We start from the raw sequence: 15146 nt of genomic DNA on the forward strand, positions 1-15146 counted from the left end.
CTCCGCGGCCCAGCGTTCGGCCCCTCCGGGGAGGCGAGAAGAGCACCCCCTTCCTCTCGCCCCCTCCCAGCCTCGCAGCCGGCCCGGGAGGGGGTGGGGCGCCGAGGCCGCCGGGCCCGGCCGGCCGGTGAGGAGCGGGCGGGGCGCCGAGGGTGAGGCCGGGCCGCGCGCACCGCCGCCGCCGGGGGGAGGGGGGAGGAGGGCGCCTCGGCTCCCCTCTCCCCCTCCCCGCGCGCCATGTAACCCCGCCCCGCGGCGGAGAGCAGAGACCCCCGCGCGCTCCGCGCCCAGCCGGCTGTGAGGAGAGCGAGGCCGATGCGGCCCGGGCGGCGCGGCGCGGCCGGGTCGTAAGGAGGCGGCCCGCACTCACGCGTCCCCGGCGCCTCGAGCGGCTGCTCCACACCGCCCAGCCCGGGCCTGCCGCGGGCATGAGCGCGCCCGAGACGCCGGCGGAGATGGAGCCGGCCGGGAAGGAGGAGCGGCCGCCGGCGGCGGCCGAGGACGAGGATGACGAGGAGGCGGGGGCCGCCAGGCCGGCCCGAGGGAGGAGTGCAGCCTTGCAGGAGGACGCGACCGGCCGGGTTGAGGAGGCGACGACGGCCGCGGCCGGCGGCTGCAAGGGGCAGGAGCTGCCCTACGAGCTGCAGCAGGGCTACCGGATCCTGGGCGAATTCCTGCAGGAGAAGCACCGCGGCCTCACCGCTCCCTTCCTGCAGCCCGTGGGGGGCGTCGCCGGCGGGGAGGAGGAGGCGGCCGAGGGCCCGCGCGCCGGGGCCCGGGGTGGCCGCGCTGCTCCGCCGCCCGGGCCGGGCATGTGTCTGCTGAAGATGGAGGAGAAGTTCTCCCGCGGCCAGTACGCGGGCATCACCGAGTTCGTGGCGGACTTCAGGTCGATGCTGGAGACGTGCTACCGCCTGCACGGCGTGGACCACTGGGTCTCCAGGCAGGGCCAGAAGCTGGAGATGATGCTGGAGCAGAAGCTGGCGCTGCTCTCCCGGTAAGCGGGCGAGCCCCGGCCGGGTGGGACTGACAGACCGACACAAACACACCCTCACACGTGTCCGCGGAGGGCCGGGCCAGGCCGGGGGCGGCGCTGATAGGTGCGGCGGCGGGGCAGGACCCGGGGAGGGGCGGCGGCCGGCGACCTGGCCGGGGCCGCGGGGCGCGCCGCGCGGTGACAGGGCTCCCGGGGCGGCCGGAGGAAAGTTGCGGGAGGTGCCAGGTGAGCTCGCAGCGGACAGCTTGAGCACGGTTTTGTTTGGATTTTTTGGAGGAGGAGCTGTCGTCAGAGAAGCGAGTCTGACTTTCGTGTGAGGTGGTGGTTTCCAGCCGTGGAAGAACCTGTACCTTTTGACGCCTGGCGTCGGCCATCCGGGTTTTAGGGAGTGCTGTTCAGTGGTTAACGATACCTCGGGCGCACTCCTCCTCCTCTTCTCTCGGCTTTCAGCTGGTGAGGCCGAGTTTTTGCAATACTAGGGAAGGCGGCAACAGTAAATTTCTAATAAGTTCAGACATTTGTGTTTATTCTTCCAGAAGTCGTAGGCATTTCAGGCAGGCCCGGGCTTTTGGTATGCTCCTTTCTTATATCCGGAGTCAATTCTTTTTCTTTCGTGAAAGGAAATAATCTAAGACAGGAAGCTACTAAGATACATGTATTGATTTTATAATCACTGCGCAATTGATGTGAGCCAAGTTAATTTCTCAAGTGGAAATTCTTAAGGAGAAGAAAAATAATTGAAGCTTGTCGGTAGTTGGAAGCGAAAAATACTTTGACTGATTACTAGCTGAGCGAACTTGACCAAGTCACTCAACCGTTTCGGCCTCATTTTTTTCATCTGTAAAATGGGGATAATAATAGTGCCTACCTCGTAGGGTAGCTGGGAGGATTAAATGAATTAATAAATGTAAAAACAGCGCTGGCTGCTTAGCAAGCCCGGCATAAGTGCTAGCCATTACAATTTTAGTTTGAATAAAATTGATAATTACCTCATGCTTGGAACTGTGCATTGTTTTTTTACAGAATAGCTCTGAAAAGTTGTGCTAGCAATTTTTTGGTCAGTGGCTTGTAATTGTAACTTAAAAATAAATTATCTTTCTAATTAGTACCTGTTTGTCACTGGCTTCCCATGTGTTTTTTGCCAGACATTGGCAACAGCACAGGGCTTGAGTCAGTAGAATTATTTGGTAGTGGAATAATTACACATTTTTTGTAAATTACTTTTACTACTTTTTTTAGTGATGGTATACCTGTGTGGCAGGTTTTAACAAAGCACTCCACCATGCCCACAGTGCATTATAGATAATAACTCCCATAAGAAACAACCCATTCATCGGTGTTTTTAATGTCAAGTAGTTAAATATACTCCTAATTGAAGTCACATGTTTTTGACCTGAACGTAACCTTAGCGTTCATCTAGCCCAAGCTTCCAGATTTACAGATGTGGAAACAGGGTTCCAGAACAGGCAAAAGAATGACTGCATGAAAGCGCTAAGGAGTAGGATACAGGCTTGAATGAATTATAGTGTTTTCAGAAGTACTGTATGTACAATATTTTATGGGTCCTGCAAAGGAGCAGGGAGACTGTTTTTTGTTTTACATAAAAGTAAATTTCTAAATGCTTAGAATCATCATTCTCCATGACCAGTGGTCAGAATACTGCATTCCAGTGTGATCTAGTAGCTCCCATACTTAGAAATTAAACTTAGAACATCGTGTAAGTTATAAAAATTATAATGTATTTCCTACATTCTTAGGCCAGGAGAGCTAAAATTCCTGCATTTTAGTAGCAAAAAGTAATATGATGGTGAGATGGTTGAAGTTTTGAGTTCCTACTTTTTCGATATTTGATATATGTAAACACTCTGTAAATAATAGATTTGCCAAATCTGTGAACACTAGTAAATCATACCCTAAAATCTGAGTCATTACTAAATAAGTGCTTTAAGTGAGCACAACTTTGAGAAAAGTGTAAGTTAACAACTGTTTGGGATGCAATTAGGATATGCAGTGCTCTAGAACAGTATCCTATAGACTGTGCACATGAATATGATTTCCAGCAAGTAGATGACTCAGGTACCTTATTTATAAATATTTTAAAGTAGTATGTGGTGTTTTAGAAATAAAGACCAATGAATCCTTTAGACATTATCATTTATGTTTTCATGTGTCTTCTGGTAAATATTTGCAAGGCACTGAATTAACTCCTATTCTTATTTCCAAATTCCTGGAGTAGAACCTTGCCACAGCTCCATGTACTACTACGCCTTCTACTGAAAAACAAAAGTACACTAGATAAAGAGGATGCCACGCTGTCGTTAAAGAGCAGCCCAGTGGCATCACGTAGTATCTTGGATACGTATAACTTGAGTCTCAGTTTCTTCATCTATACTATGAGGGTGTTAGACTAGATTACTTGGTTGCACAAATATTTGTGTGTCTGCTAGAGTTAAATTCTACTCCCTAATAGCAGAAGATGAGTACACTGTCCTTAAGTAGTTTATAGTTGAGTAGGGAAACGGATACTTAAAAAGATAAAAATATATTGTAATGAAGGGGATGTACAGGGTGCAAGGGAAACTTGGAGGAGGGTGACCTAACTATGAAAAGGAGAGGATGAAGGTTGGGATGGTGAGAAGAGGAGAGGAGAACGGGGAAAGAGACTAGTTAAAAGGTATTAAAGAGAAGTTCACACTTGAGCTGACTCTTGAAGAAGTGGAGATTGCTACTGGATTTTTTCAGAGCGGGTAAGGGGCATTCCAGAATGCTGAATTACAGTGAATGCAAGGCATGAAACAGCATAGTGTTTCTGGGAACTACAAGTAATTCTGTACTGCAGTGTGGTATCCAGAGCAGGTTCTCCACCTCAGGAAGTATGTGGATGGTCCACTGAGGTCAGGGAAGAAAACGTTAGAACTTTAGTGTATCTCTTTTTATTTTATCCTTTTAAAATTTCTATTTTGGGTTTTTGTTTTGTGATGTTTATAATAGCACCACAAGTATATGATCTATAAATAATTTATAAATATAATTTACGTATATTTATAGTACATAATAGTGTGTTATATGGGCCCTCGTGGCGCAGTGGATAAGAGCTTTGCTGCTAACCAAAAGGTTGGCAGTTCGAACCCACCAGCTGCTCCTTGGAAACCCTATGGGGCAGTGCCGTGTGTGTGTGTGTGTGTGTGTGTGTGTGTGTGTGAGAAATAATTATGACAGAAGTAGGGCTGAAACAAGTGGTACGTCGTTTAGTTTCCAAAGCCTGGTTAATTGCACTAATGAATTTTATATTGAACTGCGTATGTGTGTATTGTCTTATTCTAAACTGATGCCATATTTTGAAAGTCCCAATACATCTTCTTAAAGTTAGTATTAAAAATACAGTTTTGACCACCTATAAAAATAAAAAGGTAATATTTTCTCTGTTGGACAACATATCTGTTCTCAAGGAAGTTATGTTTTAGATCTCATTAATTAAAGGCAACTGTGAGAAATAGCTGCTAGCATTAAAAATAGGGTAAAAATATATATTAAGTGGAAAAGAGTATAAAATACTGGGAAGTTATGCACAGAGCTTTAAAAATTGTCTTATATTAGACCAGACTTAATGGTCTGACTGAGACTGGAAGGACCCTGGTGGTCATGGCCCCCAGACCTTCTGTTGCCCCAGGACAAGAACCATTCCCGAAGCCAACTCTTCAGACGTGGATTGGACTGGACAGTGGGTTGGAGAGGGTTGCTGGTGAGGAGTGAGCTTCTTGTGTCAGGTGGACACTTGAGACTATGTGGGCATCTCCTGCCTGGAGGGGAGATGAGAGGGTGGAGGGGGTTAGAAGCTGGTGAAAAGGACACAAAAAGAGAGAGTGGAGGGAGAGAGCAGGCTGTCTCATTAGGGGGAGAGTAATTGGGAGCAAGGTATGTATGGGTTTTTGTGTGAGAGACTGAATTGAATTGTAAACTTTCACTTAAAGCACAATAAAAATTATTTAAAAAAAAAAAGCTAAAGCCCTTTGGAAAAAAATTGTCTTATATTAATAAGAATTTTTGTCTTTCACAAAATTAATTTTGAAATGATATTTTTGAAAGCCCTAAGACTGTTGTCATGTAGCCAGAAGATGGCTTTTCCTAGTTTTAAAAGCTGTGGTTAAAGGAGAGGCATCACCAGTGGCCTCAGTGAAGATGAATTTAAAATTTTAATTTTGGCCATTTAAGATAATAAATTGGTGAAAATAAGCTTGAATACATGTCCATGTTAACATTATTCTTGATTTCTAAATTAAGTTGCTGTTAAAGAATGGTACATGTAATGGGCTAATAATGCAGAATGAGCTAAAATGTAGCTGAAGGCTGTTGAGTTTTGTAATTATTTTTTAGTTGGCAGAATATTTTTCCCCACTTTGGAGATGGGAGTACAAAAGTATCATCGTGAAGCCTCAAAATTTTTTAGAGATTTCCACATATAAGTAGTAATAGAAATAAAAATGAATATTATAGTAGACTGATTTTAATCCTCTTCCAAGTTTGAATTTTTGTTGACTTGCTTATACTCAATTAAGATTAAAACCTGGAACTTAACTAGAAATTTTAATAAGATGCTCATTTCTCCCTTGTGGTCTGACTCTCTCTGGAGTCTGTAATTGTCTATTTTTATATAAATATTTAAAAATTTTGAATCTTTTGTAGTAGAATTTGGATTTGTCTCTTGTTCAGAACTTCAGAATGTAGAGCTTGATACTCCATGTAATTCTATTTATTGTTACCATCCTTTTTTTAAAAAATGTGTGACTTAGGGAAGGCTCAGAAAATGTGTAAGTGCAGTTATGAAAGGATGAAGGACTTCAGTTAACAAGACATTTTTGGAGTACCTGCATTATTCTAGGACTTGGAGGGTGAGCAAGACAGTCCTTGCCACCAAGAAGTTTTAAAAGATGGGGAGAAACATACACGTATTGTAAAAGGTATACATGGTAAAACACCATGATTCTCAAACTTGTTGCATTGTCAGAACACCTAGAAGTCATGCCATTATTTGCAGAACACCCTGAAATACTGATATATTATACTTAGTTGTATTCAACATTTGAATTTTTTTTGCCAGATGATACAAAAGGCTTAGATTATGGGGAGGAAGTCCTTAATTGAAGACATTCTGTCTAGTACCTTGGGTTTTTTTACTCAACCAATTAGGAGAACATAATCACTTTTGTATTTTTCATGGCGCAGCTTGGTTCAGTTCATGAAATAGTGGTAGTCTTAGGGAGCATACTTTGAAGATGACTGTAATGAGCTGTATTATAAAATGTCAGAGTGCAGAGGATGAACAGTTACTGGGCAGGGAGTGGGAAGCTCTTGACTTTATTCAAAGGTCATAGCTTTTGAGCTAGGTTTTGAAGAGTGAATAAAATATTAATAGGTAGAGTCGAGGAGTTCACTAAATAATTATTGGAGCTATTCTGTGCTAAAACACAAAGCCCGTCGCCGTCGAGTCCGACTCATAGCGACCTTATGGGACAGGGTAGAACTGCCCCATAGAGTTTCCAAGGAGCACCTGGTGGATTCGAACTGCTGACCTTTTTGTTAGCAGCTGTAGCACTTAACCACTACACCACCGGGGTTTCCGTTCTTTGCTGGGTAGTATGTAAAACCTTGTGGACACACTGATAAACAGGACATTATCCCTTACTTCAAGGTGGTAGGTAAACAGAAACACACAAGTAAAGATATGGAGCCAGGTGAGTGTGAAGTATTTGGGGACCAATAATTTATACTCAAAAGAAGCCCTGGTGGCACAATGGTTAAGCATTCAGCTGCTAACTGAAAGGTCAGCAGCTCGAGCCACCAGCTGCTCCACGGAAGAAAGATGTGGCCCTCTGCTTCCATAAAGATTTGCAGCCTTGGAAACCCTGTGGGGGCAGTTCTGCTCTTCTATAGGATCGCTATGAGTCTGAATCCACTGAACAGTGGTGGGTTTTGTTTAATTTATACCCAGTGGTTAGAGTGTAGGGTGGTGAGGACCAGTGGTAACAGGTAAATCTAGAAAGATAGGCTTGGGCCAATTATGGAGGATCTTAAGTGCTTGCTAAGAAATTTAGAGCCTAGGCGGTATTGATCCATCACAGGTTTTAACAGAGGGAGTGTCATGATTTTACTAGTATTTGGAGGCTTGAAGGCTGAAGTGTAAGAAGAGAAAATGAAGGAAGCCAATGAAAAGTTTTTTGAGTTAATTCCAGGAAGAGATACTAAGCAGTAGGAATAGAAAGGTTGAAGTGAATACCAAGAGGTCAATTCATCAGGCAAGAGAGATAAAATAGCGAATTGTTGGATGTGGGGTGTGAAGAAGAGTGCGATGTCCAAAATGAATTTGAGGCCAGGCGAGGAAATGTTCCCTCAGGCTGAGAAACGTGAACGTGGAGCTGTCCAGCTGAAAATTAGCAGAAGGGAGCATGTGGAGCTCAGTAGAATGACTAGGGCTAGCGACGTTGAGTTAAAAGTTAATCTGCAGAAGGATGTTGAGTAAAGAAGTGGGAGTGTATGAGATTGCCCAGGAGAGAGTCTAGTAAAAAGACAATGGGACCAAAGCCAGAACTTTGTGTGAGAATTGACTGTCTTCATTCTGAAAAGACAGAAGATTACACAGATTATGATTAAAATATATATGTTGTTTTTGTTGCTAGTTGCCATCAGGTCAGTTCAAACTCATGGTGACCCCATGTGTGCAGAGTAGAAATGCTCCATAGGGATTTCAAGGCCGTGACCTTTCAGAAACAAATTGTTAGGCCTGTCTTTTAAGGCACCTCTCTGGGTGAGTTTGAACCGCCAACCTTTAGGTTAGCAGTCTAGCGTTTAATTATTTGTGCTACCTTAGGACTCCTAAAATATATATAATATATTTTAAAACTGAGATCCTTAATTGGGAAGAGGTAGGTAGGTAATAAGGAGCCTTGGTGGCACAGTGGTTAAAGTGATCGGCTGCTAAATGAAAGGTCAGTAGTTTGAAACCACCCTCGGCTTCTTGGGAGAAACATATATGGCGGTCTGCTTCCGTAGAGACTTACAGCCTTGGAAACCCTATGGAGTCGCTATGACTCAGAATCGACTGGACAGCAGTGGGTGGGTAGTTGGTTAATGAAGCCAAAAAGAATTTATTCTGGAGTGAGTAAAAAGTTTTGTTTGAAATATGGTAAACTTGTTTTTGTTGCTAATTGCCCTTGAGTTGATTCTGACTCATGGCGACCCCATGTGTGCAGAGAAGAAATGCCGCATAGGGTTTTCAATGCTGTGCCCTCTCAGAAGCAGTTTGCCAGGCCTTTTTTCCAAGGTACTTCTCTGTGGGTTTGAACCGCCAACCTTTTGGCTAGTAGACGAGCGCTCAACTGTTTGCGCCAACCAGGGACTCCTAGTAAACTTATAGACTATTATTTAAAGAGGTTTTTGTTTCATTTGAAAATATTAGAGAAAGATTTAATATGATAAAAATACCCTAGTAGATCCTAATGTGTTTTGCCTTGTAGTCTGTTTCTCATTGTATTTGTGCCCTTGTATTTTTTTGTCCGTAAGAAACAAACTAGAGCAGGAAAAAAAAAATGCCTTTGGAGAGAAGATATAGTCCCTATCATAGCTGTATTTTAGTTTTAAAATCATCTCTAGGCTATCTCCATAACATTAGAGTTGGCCAGAACCAATAATGACCATTTTCGTTCTCAAGGAACTTGCATAATAACATGAATCTTTAAAATTCATATTAAATTACTTGAGGTTCTCTTTTTTTTTTTTTTTTTAAATTGGAAAGTACTAATAAACCCCAGTGGTACTATTATCCATCACCAAGCCCTTTATTCTATCATCTTCCACCTGGGCCCTGTGAATGTTCCAAAATTAATTGTGCTTAAAAATCAGAATAGGAAGTATATACACTTTTAAAACAAGACCAAGGAAAACCACAAAATGTTAATAGTGGTTATTACTAAGTGGAGAAATCCTGGATGTTTTTTATTTTCTTTGTTCTTACTTTTTTGTATGTTCTAGGTTTTCTACAATAAGCATATTTTGTAGGAAAAATATTTTTATTTAAGGAAAATTAGTATTTGCCATTTTGAATAAACTGAGAAAAAAACTGGGTAAAAAAACAGATAATCACCAAGGCTCTAAGACAATATTAAAAGTTGTAACTCTGGGTAACGGAACGTAGGTCATTTTTCCCTTCCACTTTCTCTAATTTTTAATTTCTTCAATGACTATGTACTACTGTTACTGTTTTTTTATAATACTTTTCGAGATATAAAATCTACACTTTTTTTTTTAGGTGCAGCCTTAAGGACTTAGAATAGCTTATGCCAAGAACTCACTCCAGACTTTCCTACATAAAGTTTTTGAGTATAGCCATCTGAAAGTTCCTTCATACAAAAATAACTTTTCAATAGCTTCTTTTATACTTTTTATATGTTAGTGTGTCTTGGAATTCACATTTGTTCATTTCTATGTAGGCATACCACCAAAAGATTAAAAAAAAAAAGTGAGAATACGGATAGAAATAAACCAGTTTAAGGCAAAACAGCTTGACTATAAACCTCTTGTTATACTAAGTACTTTACTAATATTGTTCTTTTGTGAGAATTCAAGTTTTCTAAACTAGAATCAATGAAAAACATTGCCAAGATATAAAGCAGAAAATGTTTGAATTGTTATTTAGTACATGAAGTGATATGAAATCCTCTATTTTCAAAGGACAGCTTCTTCCCTCAGGTACATTTCATTTGCTAGACAAGTTTTCTTTCAAATAATAAAACTCAATTTAAAATAACAATAGCTTTGGTTTGCAAAATCTTTAAAGGTTGGTTTTATTTTACAGTCTATTCCAGCCTGGAAATATGTGGTGTGCATTCTCAGGCTTTTGAGGCTGAAATAAAAAATCTGTTCCATAAAATGCTCAGTCAGGTAGAGTGTTAGTTATTCTCCTTAGGGCATTTCATGTTTTATGTTTTTAAAATTGATTTCCAATTTTGATAGTAGATTGCCTAACAAGTATGGTAAGGGACACCAAAATTCTGCCAGGCATACAATTCCCAGTGAATTAAAGGACTTTTCTCAATGTTTGCCCTAAAGATAAGAACAGTCTGCTTCATTTTGCACTGAAGGAGAAAAATCAGCCATCTGAAAAACTTGTTACGTACAAATTTTTTTCCATAGAAACAGCTCTGAGTATAGATTATTTCCATTTTTAATATATCTTAATTCCTCAAAAATAGAGCCCTGATGGCTCAGTGGTTAAGAGCGCAGTTGCTAACCGAAAGGTCAGCAGCTCAAATCCACCAGCCGCTCCTTGGACACCCTATGGGGCGTTTCTACTCTGTCTTGTAGGGTGGCTATGAGCCAGAATCAACTGGATGGCAGTGGGTTTTTTTGTTTTTTTTTTTTGTAGTTAAGAATGGTAGACATAAATATTAGAAAATAATAAAATTGAAGATGTTTTATATTTGCCTGGAATATTTGTGCTTGAGTAAAGGCAAGTTTAAATTTGGCTCTCTTCCCACAGATATCCTCATTCCCTGCTTCCCTAACTTCTCTTATGCCACCTTATCTACAAACTTTTCCTGGCCATCCCTTCTAAAGTAGTGTCCCTCTCCCTGATCATTCTCTATCCCCCTTAGCCTCCTTTATTTTTCTTCATAGCATTTATTGCTACCTTTTAACATACTGTAATTTGTTATTGCTGTTGTTAGGTGCCATTGAGTCGATTTCGACTCATAGCAGCCCCATGTAACAGAACAGAACTGCCCCGTAGGGTTTTCTAGGCTGTAATCTTTTCTGAAGCAGACTGCCACATCTTTAATCCGAGGTTTGGCTTGTGGGTTCAAACCACTGACCTTTCAGCTGGCAGCTGAGTGCTTAACAACTAGGCCACCAGGGCTCCTTATAATATAATTTAGCTATATATATGTGTGTGTGTGTGTATATATATATACATATATTTCTTTCTTTCAAAAATCTATGAGGGCAGGGACTTTTTCTGCTTGGTTTGTTGCTGTTTCACTTTCACGACTGTTGAAATTAAGCTGTAGATCGTTGTAAATTCCGAAGGTCATTTCAAAGGCTTTTTTAAAAGGTGATGTCTCTCAAAGGGTGTTAACAGTTTTTACAATGTGTCAGCATTCCTATTATTCCCACTCCGTTTGCTCTGTTTCCATTGACCTAGATTCCCTTCTCCTCCTTGTCTTCTCATCTTTGATTTTGGGTAAATGTTGACTGTTTGGTCTCATATAGTTAATTGTTTAAGGGAGAACGTTACTCATCGGTGATATTTTTTAAGCCTATCTGTTATTTGGCTGAAAGGTGACCTGCAGAAATAGCTTCAATTCCAAGTTCAAAGGGTATCTTGGGGTGATAATCTTGGGTGTTCCACTAGTCTCTCTCATTCCAGTAGATCTGGCCTTTTTTAGGAATTTGAGTTTTGTTCTACATTTTTCTCCCATTCTATCTGGGACCTTCTATTGTGTCCCTGTTCGGAATGGTTGGTAGTGGTAGCCAGGCACCATCTAGTTCTGGTCTCGGATTAGAAGAGGCTGTGGTTCAGGTGGACTATTAGTCCCATGGACAAGCTTCTTCTCTGAGACTTTGATTTCCTTCATTCTCTTTTGCTCCAGATGAGTAGACACCAGTAGTTGTATCTTCGATGGCCACTTGCAAGCTTCTAAGACTCCAGACTCTACTCCCCAATCTAGGATGTAGAACATTATCATTGTGAACTATGTTATGCCAATTGACTAAGTTGCTCCCCGAGACTATGGTCCTGAGTCTTTTAACGCAGTAAACCAATCCCGCGAGTTGTTTTGTATATGTCTAGGAAGCCTCTGTGACTGTGCGCCCTATGTGGTTTATTATACATGTGGATATATATACAGCACACACAAATGTGTATATACCTATGCCTACAGATGGACCTGTACCTACATGTGCATTTACTTGCGTATGCCTTCCTATACACATATGTGCACCCATTTATCTACCTACGTAACCACACAAATATCGTTTGGTTGTTTTTACTGCTGTTGCAAGATGGTATGTGTTATAGCATTTACTGATATTGTCCTTTTTCTCATATACTTCTTAGCGTCTTTATTTACCTTGGTCAAGTTGTGCTGACTTTGCGCATATTTAGGATTGCCTTTCCCATCACTAAATGTAATAAGTGTCTGATATCTAGAAAGTGATTCCCCCTCCCTCTCCTTCCCATTCCTGGTAACCATCGAAGAACTTTGCTTTCTGTGTGTATTATCTATTCTTGATTTTTTGTAATAGTGGGATCATATGATATTTGCCTTTTTGACATTATTTCACTCAGCATACAGTCCTCCAGATTCACCCATGTTATTATATTTCATGGACTCCTCATTATTCTTTATAATTGCGTGGTATTCCGTTGCATGTAATTTGTTTATCCATTCATCCATTGATGGGCACTTAGGTTGTTTCCATCTGTTTGCTGTTATGAATAATGCTGCAATGAACATAGGTGTGTGTATGTCTGTTCATGTCACTGCTCTTGTATCTCTAGGGTATATACCTAGGAGTGGGATTGCTAGATGATAAGGTATTTCTATTTCTAGCTTCTTGAGAAAGTGCCCTCCTGTTTTCCATAGTGGTTGTACCATCGTCCAATCCCACTAGCAGCGTATAAGAGTTACGATCCCCTCACAGCCTCACCAGCATTTGTTTTCTGTTTTTTTTTTTTTTTTTTTTTTGATCATTGCCATTCTTGCTGGGGTGAGATGGTATCTCATTGTAATTTTGGTTTGCATCTGTCTAATGGCTAATGACCGTGAGCATCTTTTCATGTGTTTATTGACTGCCTAAATGTCATCTTTGGTGAAGTGTCTCTTCATGTCCTTTGCCCACTTTTTTTTTTATTTATTAACTTTTATTAAGCTTCAAGTGAACGTTTACAAATCCAATCAGTCTGTCACATATAAGTTTACATACATCTTACTCCATACTCCCACTTGCTCTCCCCCTATTGAGTCAACCCTTTCAGTCTCTCTTTTCGTGATAATTTTGCCAGCTTCCCCCTCTCTCTATCCTCCCATCCCCCCTCCAGACAAGAGTTGCCAACACAATCTCAAGTGTCCACCTGATATAATTAGCTCACTCTTCATCAGCATCTCTCTCCCACCTCCTGACCAGTCCCTTTCATGTCTGTTGAGTTGTCTTCGGGGATGGTTCCTGTCCTGTGCCAACAGAAGGTCTGGGGACCATGGCCGCCGGGATTCCTCTAGTCTCAGTCAGACCATTAAGTATGGTCTTTTTATGAGAATTTGGGGTCTGCATCCACTGATCCCCTATTCCCTCAGGAGTTCTCTGATGTGCTCCCTGTGAGGGCAGTCATCGATTGTGGCCGGGCACCAACTAGTTCTTCTGGTCTCAGGATGATGTAGGTCTCTGATTCATGCGGCCCTTTCTGTCTCTTGGGCTCTTAGTTGTCGTGTGACCTTGGTGTTCTTCATTTTCCTTTGCTCCATGTGGGTTGAGACCAATTGATGCATCTTAGATGGCTGCTTGTTAGCATTTAAGACCCCAGACGCCACATTTTAAAGTGGGATGCAGAATGTTTTCATAATAGAGTTATTTTGCCAATTGCCTTAGAAGTCCCCTCAAACCATGTTCCCCAGACCCCTGCCCTTGCTCGGCTGACCTTTGAAGCATTCATTTTATCCCGGAAACTTCTTTGCTTTTGATCCAGTCCAGTTGAGCTGACCTTCCATGTATTGAGTGTTGTCTTTCCCTTCACCTAAAGCAGTTCTTATCTACTGATTAATCAATAAAAAACCCTCTCCCTCCCTCCCTCCCTCCCTCCCTCCCTCCCTCCCTCCCTCCCTCCCTCCCTCCCTCCCTCCCTCCCTCCCTCCCTCCCTCCCCCCTTCGTAACCACAAAAGTATGTGTTCTTCTCAGTTTTTACTATTTCTCAAGATCTTATAATAGTGGTCTTATACAATATTTGCCCTTTTGCCTCTGACTAATTTCACTCAGTATAATGCCTTCCAGGTTCCTCCATGTTATGAAATGTTTCACAGATTCGTCACTGTTCTTTATCGATGCGTAGTATTCCATTGTGTGAATATACCACAATTTATTTACCCATTCATCCGTTGATGGGCACCTTGGTTGCTTCCAGCTTTTTGCTATTGTAAACAGAGCTGCAATAAACATGGGTGTGCATATATCTGTTTGTGTGAAGGCTCTTGTATCTCTAGGGTATATTCCGAGGAGTGGGATTTCTGGGTTGTATGGTAGTTCTATTTCTAACTGTTTAAGATAACGCCAGATAGATTTCCAAAGTGGTTGTACCATTTTACGTTCCCACCAGCAGTGTATAAGAGTTCCAATCTCTCTGCAGCCTCTCGAACATTTATTATTTTGTGTTTTTTGGATTAATGCCAGCCTTGTTGGTGTGAGATGGAATCTCATCATAGTTTTAATTTCCATTTCTCTAATGGCTAATGATCGAGAGCATTTTCTCATGTATCTGTTGGCTGCCTGAATATCTTCTTTAGTGAAATGTGTGTTCATATCCTTTGACCACTTCTTGATGTGGTTGTTTGTCTTTTTGTGGTTGAGTTTTGACAGAATCATGTAGATTTTAGAGATCAGGCGCTGGTCTGAGATGTCATAGCTGACTTCCTATTGCGTTGTCTAATTCTGTAATTTTATTGTGAATCTTTTGGATTTCTACATGCTGTCTCTCTATGGATTCTTGCAACTTATTAATTTTTCCACTATGTTCTTGAATAATCTTTTTGAGTTCTTCAACAGTTTTATCAGTGTGTTCCTTGGCTTTTTCTGCAGTTTGCCTTATTTCGTTTGTGATGTCTTGAAGCATTCTGTAAATTAGTTTTTTATATTGTGTATCTGATAATTCCAGGATTGTATCTTCATTTGGGAAAGATTTTGATTCTTTTGTTTGGGGGGTTGGAGAAGCTGTCATGGTCTGCTTCATTATGTGGTTTGATATGGACTGCTGTCTCCGAGCCATCACTGGGAAACTAGTTTTTCCAGAAAATCCGCTAAAAAAAAAAATGCAGTCAGATCCCTATCAGAGTTCTCCCTCTGGCTCAGGGTATTCGAATGTTAATGAAGCCGCCTGGGGAGGGTGGGGGA

At 41.8% G+C, this 15146-nt stretch overlaps 1 protein-coding gene across 3 annotated transcripts in view; it reads left to right on the forward strand.

Annotated features, from left to right (window-relative positions):
- The first annotated feature begins 423 nt into the window (after positions 1–423).
- BRD10 (bromodomain containing 10) overlaps positions 424–15146 on the forward strand; it is a 97158-nt gene continuing 82435 nt past the window's right edge. For all 3 annotated transcript variants that reach the window (XM_064290528.1, XM_023545276.2, XM_010587953.3), the window contains exon 1: positions 424–997. In XM_064290528.1, coding sequence (XP_064146598.1) covers positions 429–997 — 569 coding nt within the window. In that variant the 5' untranslated portion in view covers positions 424–428. The remainder of the gene's footprint in view (positions 998–15146) is intronic.

This window comes from Loxodonta africana, chromosome 9 (assembly GCF_030014295.1).
Source record: "Loxodonta africana isolate mLoxAfr1 chromosome 9, mLoxAfr1.hap2, whole genome shotgun sequence".
Classification (NCBI taxonomy): domain Eukaryota; kingdom Metazoa; phylum Chordata; class Mammalia; order Proboscidea; family Elephantidae; genus Loxodonta; species Loxodonta africana.